This window comes from Hipposideros armiger, unplaced genomic scaffold (assembly GCF_001890085.2).
Source record: "Hipposideros armiger isolate ML-2016 unplaced genomic scaffold, ASM189008v1 scaffold_137, whole genome shotgun sequence".
In the NCBI taxonomy this organism is placed as follows: Eukaryota; Metazoa; Chordata; class Mammalia; order Chiroptera; family Hipposideridae; genus Hipposideros; species Hipposideros armiger.
The window spans coordinates 3,052,273-3,060,333 of NW_017731487.1; the positions used below are offsets into that span (position 1 = coordinate 3,052,273).

General features: G+C 47.3%; 1 protein-coding gene across 10 annotated transcripts in view; it reads right to left on the reverse strand.

Moving 5' to 3' along the window:
- Positions 1 to 8,061, reverse strand: part of ASAP2 (ArfGAP with SH3 domain, ankyrin repeat and PH domain 2) — a 147,981-nt gene that overhangs the window by 37,181 nt on the left and 102,739 nt on the right. For all 10 annotated transcript variants that reach the window (XM_019650028.1, XM_019650026.1, XM_019650022.1 and 7 more), the window contains 2 exons: positions 4,308 to 4,411; positions 4,143 to 4,212 (listed from right to left, as the gene is read on the reverse strand). In XM_019650028.1, coding sequence (XP_019505573.1) covers positions 4,143 to 4,212; positions 4,308 to 4,411 — 174 coding nt within the window. The remainder of the gene's footprint in view (positions 1 to 4,142; positions 4,213 to 4,307; positions 4,412 to 8,061) is intronic.

Below are 8,061 nucleotides of genomic sequence, written 5' to 3' on the forward strand. Positions count from 1 at the left end.
ATGGCAGTGGGCTCCTTGAGATCAAAATTCTCCATGGCTGAAGCCCGAGACATTTGGTCCTGATTCCTACTGACACAGAGTGTTGGCTGGGTGGCGGGCACCCATCTCAAATCTCAGATCTTACAAGTATTTTTCTGATTGTAAACACTCATTTACAGGAAAAGTAATCTCACAGCACAAAAATGACAGAGAAAAAAATTTTCCCTGCTTCTTGAAGTGATGACAGATAACAGATTCATAATCCTAAATGCCATCCATCTGTCACTTAAATCTCAACAAAAGCAACCTTATTCACATATGTATCCCCCAACGCCCCCACACAATGGTAACGAGAGATCACAATACATTTTTGTTAAGAATGTGTCAAAAATGGCTTGTAACATTTCAAAAAATATCATATTTAGTCTCCTAAAGCAGAAGGCAGAGGGTAAGAATATAGTTTCAGAAAAAAATTATGAATGGCAAAATGACTCTCATAAATCTTGGCGGAATCTCCAAATATGAATGGGCTACCCAGCTGCTAACGGGAACATCACATAAAAAGCCGTGAACTTCAGTCATTCTCGTTCACCCTTCCGTGGCTACTAGCTGCCTCGAGAACTTATAAAAGCCTGGATTTGGGATTAATCGAGATATACACACACAGGCATCTCCGCCGGGACAGACCAGGACACCATCAAGCATTCACAGACCTTTCCCCAGTAAACGCTCACAGAGCTGGGGGGGACAGGGGTCCTCTCTGCTAAAACAGGACCAATCCTTGCAGTGCGAACAATCTGGGTTTAATAACAGCAAGTTTGGATAAGCAGAAGGTGGATACACAGGGTCGTACTAGACGCTTCTGGCTCATGGCTATGTTGACTTCATCTTGCAAATGGACTCACTGGACAGTCTGCATGGTCTGTGGGTGCCTATCAGAATCCCTGGCTCACCAGAAACCAGGTTAGGAAGACTCCAAGTTCTCCCTAATCTTGCAAACGCCATCAATGCCAAGCGAAAGCACCATCAATCCAATTTTGGATCTTTACCAGTAGAATACATGGCTTGTCTGGGAACCAATACACCAAATGATGTTATTTCTACAGTGCCAACTACAAACCCACACCACGGACATAGCCCAGCACTTCAATACAGGTGTTTGGCCCATATTGAGTCTGTGTCTATTCTGTTACCTCCCGTGGCCACACAACTATCCATGTGCACTTAGGTGACATTCTTGGCCTACTTCCAAACTACTGGGGTCCGCTGAGTCTTTGTTGAGGGGCAGCATGCACTTTGGGAAATACAGAAAAACGGTATTATCATTTAATTCACCTACAAAACAGGTCTATTTAATTCCTCAGATACCAGCATTCCTAGAGCGCCAAGCTGAGAACCCCGGTTTAGTAGGAAACTCAGGAAGGAGTGGAAACAGACCCTACAGATTTCCTGTTTGTCGTGGTGGCAAGGATTATTAGTGATGCTCTCATTTTAATCACGTAATTCTATTTTTCCCCCAATTTGGTAGGCCTTGGAAAGGAAGTTTGTAGTCTTTTTTCTGCATGATTGATAATCACTTTTAAAGCTTTAGATTGTATAAGAACCAGCAGACATTTCTCCCAGCTTAACATAGTCCCAGTCTTTGGCTGTGTGGCCATGCTATGAATTTGGCAAAGATGACAGCTAATTAGTTATTTTGTCCCAAGGACCACTTCTCTTCCCAGTGCCAGAAAACACAATTAGCCTTGGCTAATGGGGGAAACCAACTTGGGTTTTCATTGCATTCATCCCGAGTGTTACCCCTGTCCCTCTGCGAGGACACAGAACACGGCAATTTCATTTCCCAAAGGCTGCCAGCTTCCTGGGAAGAGAATGGTTTTCCTAACAGTGCAAAATACACGCTGTGCTTCTACAACATAAAGACCCGATTCTCAGCTGAGTGCCAGATGCTGCTCTGAGTTTCCCATATACTAGGTTAAGTCTTTGAAAAATTGCTCTTTTTCCCCTTGACAGTAAATCAGCACACGCTGGGAGATGCTGACTAAACAGGTAAGCCACACAGGAACCGAATTCAAACAAAATGAACAAAAAGGCATCTCTCAACGCCTATTCTCGGCAGAGGTTAACTCACATCACCACCGCCAACGCTCTGGATGCAGGGGCCCAGGGTGCCAGGCCCTGCCTTCCAGAGCGAGCACAGCACACAGGGACTGAGGGGAAAGGAGTGATGTGCACTGAGGGAGCCACGCGCTGTCCTGGCCGAGCAGAGGCCCGAGCTGCTTGCTGCTGGCCCAGGCTGGGAGGCGGGTGCCTGGGGGGGCAGGACGAGGCATCTAGAGAATGCAGAGTCCCCGAACACAAAGCACACATTAAATCTGTGAGGGGTGTGACAAGCTGAGCGGTCTGCATGCTAGTGAAGTGTACTATCTGCTCCAAACTGGGGCAACCCACCAAAAGGGAAAGCAAGCTAAGCCACTGTGTCTTCTGCGAGGAAGCTCAAGCAATGGAAGTGACACGAACCAAAGTTTATGGCGTTGGCAGAGGGTGACGAGGCCTGTTCTCATTTCTCGGGAGGGAGGGAGAACCACACTTTGGCTTAAGCTGAGGCTCTGGGTCTAGCGGAACACTTTAATAAAGCAAATACACCAAATGATTTTAGAGTTGTAAACAAGCCCGAAATGAAACTCAGTCCTATTTTATGACGTTTTCTACATTGAGGCAGTTAACCTGCGTTAAAATAAACAACCGAGTGGAAAACAATTTGAAAGTAAACCACAGAATCACAGGTGTTTAGAGCGGGAGGGAACCCATCACCCAGTCTAACAGTCTTAATTTTACAGGAGCGGTGACTCAATGAATGTGCTTCCCTTAGCCTACAGCATGCAAACCCACACACTGGGGTGTATGTCTATATGGAAAGAACATGAGGCCAGGGTCCAAACTGCATGGCCCCAGAGCGGCGTGGTGATCTACATGAGAACAATGAGGCCGGATGTTAGAAAAGAGAAATGACCTTGATTTGCCTCGGCAAGAGACACATTCAACCACCTAGGCCAGGGTTCCTAAGAGAGCCCTACAGACAACACTTGACATATGCTGGCTGTACTGTCTCCGCCCCAGGGCAGGCTCAGTGAAAACAAAGGCCCCAGTGGGACACAAGCCCTGCTGCAGGGCCATCCTTCAATGGGCTTTTATTCCGTCTCCTTACTCCTAAGTACTGACAAGGGCTGCTTCTCTCGAAGCCACTCTGAGCCATGATGTTTCTAGAGGGGTCCGAAGAGCCCATCTGCACTCCCAGGACAACTGGCGGGAACAGGGGAGGGGAGGGGAGGGGCTGCCCTCATTACGCCCACTCACAGGACCGAGGCTGCCAAACTAACATGCACACAGTAGCAGGCCTCCTGCTTGCGGAGCAGAAGCGTGAGCCATCACCAGTGTTCACAGCAACAAAAGAGCAACCAACTCAGCCTTTAGACATTTTGTCACCAGGGCCAGTCACACCTAATGCTGCGGTGGAGAAGAGCACCGTGGTGTGAAGGGCTGTGTTTGGGACTGTGGTCACAGTCCCTGGTGTCCGAGAGCGCAATTAGGAAATCATTTTTATTCTGACTGGGTGTTAATGGCTCAGTGTACAGGGCTCCGTTTCCTGCATGGGTGGTGATACGCAGGATGCCAGACAAAGGACCGGATTCAGGTTGGGCGCAGCGTGTTACATGTCTAAGCTGAAATTACCGAAACCTCTCTCCTCTGGGGTTTCTGATTCCCAGGGTCCTGACCATGTAAATGCTTTTCCCTTAATGGAAAAGTAGAAACCTTCCCAAGTGCAACGTTCCATTTCCAGAGACAAAGGCAGCTGGGGGGCGGTTTGCCGTGTTTTCGTTTGGAGAAGTCACAGGCTTCTGAATAAGGACCCCAAGCTCATCAGTTATTCCTGACTCTGCTGGATAATGAGAGATAACGAGGCTGTCCCCCGCTGGAAAAGCATAAAGCGGTGCAGGTGTACCAAATGGAGGAGGAACCCAAACAAGCTGTTCTCAACAGGGGACCGTCTTTAAAATGCATCCTAACACCACACGCACACAGGACCACTGTGTCCTGTCACTCCATTCGTTCTTCGCTCAGCTCACCGCAGCCGAGACCATGAATTAGCACAGAATACTTACAGTGCCGTGGGATATGGTCAGAAAGCCATTCTTGACTGAACATTTCCTCTTCTGCCATACTTTCCGGATCCTTACAGATAAACAGGGGGAAATAAACGAGAGTTCAGAAATTGTGCACGCAGGAGACAAGGAAGCACGTGGAAACCAGCAGCGCCATGCACGTACCCGTCGCTTTTCTTGTACAGGCTGCCGCTGCGCTCCGTCCCGTGTTCTTTATTTCCCTGAGGCTGATGAAGGCTGTAGGCTGTGCTCTGGCGAAGCTGTGGATCCTAGAAATGGTCAAGAAGTTGGTTTTAATCCTGTCCAGAGTCCAGATTTCTAAAAAGCAGCACACAGAGGAAACTCATGCCCTTAATTTTTTTTTTAATTAGAGAAAATTCCCCTTCTCACATGAAAAAAAGGACAAAAATTCAAATCCAGGGCCGGCCGAGTGGCGCGATGGTTAAGAACTGGCTTGGGACGCCAGAGGGCCCCGGTTCGGATCCCACATATGAGGGCCAGTGACACTGCCCTCTACAGCTAAGATGCTGAACAACAGCTCAACCTGGAGCTGGGCTGCCGTGAGTCGCCGGTGACGGCGTAGGCTGCAGCCCCTGTAGCAGTGGGTTGCCATGGGCTACCGTGTGTAGCCAGCAGCCAGCGTGAGCGGCCAGCAGCTGCAGTGAGCGGCCGTCCAGAAGCTGGCGACTGATCTGCCTCGCCCGGGAAGAGCGCAATGATGGTGCCAACTTGGGCCAGTGAAACAACGTCCTTCACAACTAGACTGAAGAACAAAAACAACAGCAACTTGTCTGTTCCTCTTCCCCAATTTCCCAGCGCTGTTCCCATCCCCCAATTCCCCAATAAAAATCTTAAAAAAAAAAAAAATTCAAATCCAGGAACTCATATATGTCACCTACCAGGCTTGAGCAGGAAATATAAAAAACCAGTATCCCTGAACTGGCCCAAAGAATGAGCCATTTGGAAGATACAAGGTTTTACTTAATTATGAGCCTTAAGTCCCTGATAATGGCAAGAAGCTCTGACGTGGCGAAAGCCACCCTGGAAAAGGGAACATGTCACGTTGGAAAAGGGAGGGCTTTCAAGCAGAAAAAGGAGCAATGTTCTCCCTCTTACTTTAGTCAAGTTACTTAAGCTCCCTGCCTCAGTTTCCCCCTTGGAAAATAGGAAAACGATACCCAGTAAGGGTGGTACAGTAAGGCTTGAGTAAGATAACGTGTGTGAACACCTAGTACATGACAGGTACTGAACAACAGTCACTTCCTGACCCTCTCAGTCCCAGGAGGGCCCATGGCCCTGAATCTAAGTGCCTCAGCCTTAGGGTGGATCGTCCACTTGGTCAGCTGAGAATGAGGTTGAGTCCACAAGTGGGAAAGTCTAGCCTTTAGCATCTTAAGGGCAAGGACCACCAGTGGAACCCGGGCTGCCGACACACGCTCAACTGTGTTTACCAGATGATAGCAGAAGCCCTGAGCTGAGAGTGGAAAGCAGCCGCCAGTGCTGGCGCTGGAAATCCTGGCAGACGTGAAGGAAACGAGGGGAGAAAAACGTGCACGGAGTGCACAGGTGAGCCAGGCAGGCTAACACCTGCCTCTCACCATCGCTGGGAAGCCCCATCCAGCTCATTCCGTAGTGGAAGGAACACCACGATGAGAAGAAGTGATCTGCTCCAGATGCAGAGCTTGCTGAAGCCAGAGCGGAGCGTGGGAGGGAATTCCGCCTCCCGCTTGGACACGCCTTCCTTCACACCATGTGCCCTCATCAGGGGATGTCCCAAGAGACCGGGGCCGGTCTCACGTGCACCACCAGGCACTGCCCAAACGATGGAAGAACTACTGCACAACAAGGAACGTGATCCGAACTGAGCATGCATGTGCTGAGAAGTGAAGAGCCAAAAGGGGGAAACCACGAGGCAATCTGGAGGGAGTAAGTTTTAAAGATGAAAGCCAGACCTGGCAGGGAATCAAGGGAGGGTATTCAAGGCAGAGGGATGCACACAGAGGCACGGAGAGGAAAGTGGCAGCTGTGGCCGCCCTCCACAGGAAGAAGGACAAACAGTGTAGCCCACGTAAGGCGAGTGGAGTGGACAGACAGGCTCAAGTCACAGTGAGGCTGCATCTAGACGCAACAGCAAGCCACCTGGATTCTTGACCGTTTTAGAAAAGATTTCTGAAGTATAAAAGTTTTTAATTTTGATGACGGCCAATTTATCTGCTGTTTTTCTTTTTAGTCTATAGTTTAGATGTCACATCTAAGAAATCATTGCTTAATCCAAGGTCATGGTTCCTTCCAAGAGTTTTATGGTTTAGCTCTTACACTTAGGCCTTCGATCTATTTTGAGTTAATTCTGATTCTGGTGTTAGGTAGGGCTCCAAATTCATGCTTTTCTTTGTGGCTATCCAGTTGTCCCAGCATCATTTGTTGAAAAGACCGCACTTTCCTCATTGAATTGTTTTGGCACACTTGTTGAAAAATCAATTGAGCATAAATGGTAAGGTTTATTTCTGGACTCTCAATTTTGTTTCATCAATCTATGTCTATCTTTAAGCCGGTACCACACCATCTTGATTATTGTAGCTTTGTGGTGAGTTTTGAAATCACAAAGTGTGAGTCCTCCAACTTTGCTCTTCTTTTTCAAGATTGTTTTGGCTATTCTGGGCTCCTTGCATTTCCATACGAATTTTAGAATCAGCTTGTCAATTTCTGCAACAAGGCAGCTGGGATTTTGATGGGGATTGCCCTGAATCTGCAGATCAATTTGGGGAGTACTGGCATCTTAAGAATATTAAGTCTTAAAAAAAAAAAAAAAAAGAATATTAAGTCTTCCATTCCATAAACATGGGTTGTATGGCACTGACTTTTTAACTCTGAAAAATATATGAGATAACTCTGCAAAAAAACAAACAAACAAAAAAAACCCAACTTCATTTGAGAAATCAATAGCGTGCTCAGGCATTCCATTATTGAACTGACAACAAAGCCTGAAGAGACAGACCCCAAAATAGGAGAAATGTCCTCATTTTCCACAGGGAGCTTGCACAGCACTTAGGCCTACAGATAGCTAGGACAAGCAGCTCACTCATCAGATGAGGATGGTCTCAGCTCCCATATTCTCGCAAAATGGCAGTATATTAGCACTAGACATTTAGAACAAACCCAGCTTTAAAATTTAAACATCACTGGGAATAAATGCAGTGGAGGGGAAATGGAGAAATACTGCTCACCAATATGAATCTCTGTGAAAGACTAAAAATACACCTGTCAAAAGACTAAATTCACAACTAAGGATAAGTCTATTGATTTGGGGAGGAAAAAAGCCCTACGCTAAATAAATGGTGCAATCATGTGACAGAACTGCTAAAAGTGTTTATATGAAGCATATTAATCACGACTCTTGACAGGTCTTATGAGGAGGATAAAGGACATTCCTCTTTTCAACAGAATCAGACCCTGTGCCAGAAGTTAAGGAAGAAATTATTGTTTCATTCTTCAGACCAGGCATTTCTTGAAACGATTAAAAATGTAGGCACATCGGAAGCTGTAAAATTTAAAATTTGCACATAAGAGCAATATAATTTAACATAAAATGGAATGTGCTTTATTTATTTTTTTTTAAATATTTAAAAAAAAATTTTATTGGGGAATTGGGGGAAGGGGAACAGACAAGCTGCTGTCCTTTTGTTCTTCAGTCTAGTGTGGAGGACGTCGCTTCACTGACCCAAGTTGGCACCATCACTGCGCTCTTCCCGGGCGAGGCAGATCAGTTGCCGGCTTCTGGACAGCCGCTCACGGTGGCTGCTGGCCGCTCACGCTGGCTGCTGGCTACACACGGCAGCCCATGGCAACCCACTGCCACAGGGGCTGCAGCCTACGCCGTCGCCGGTGACTCACGGCAGCCCAGCTCCAGGTTGAGCTGTTG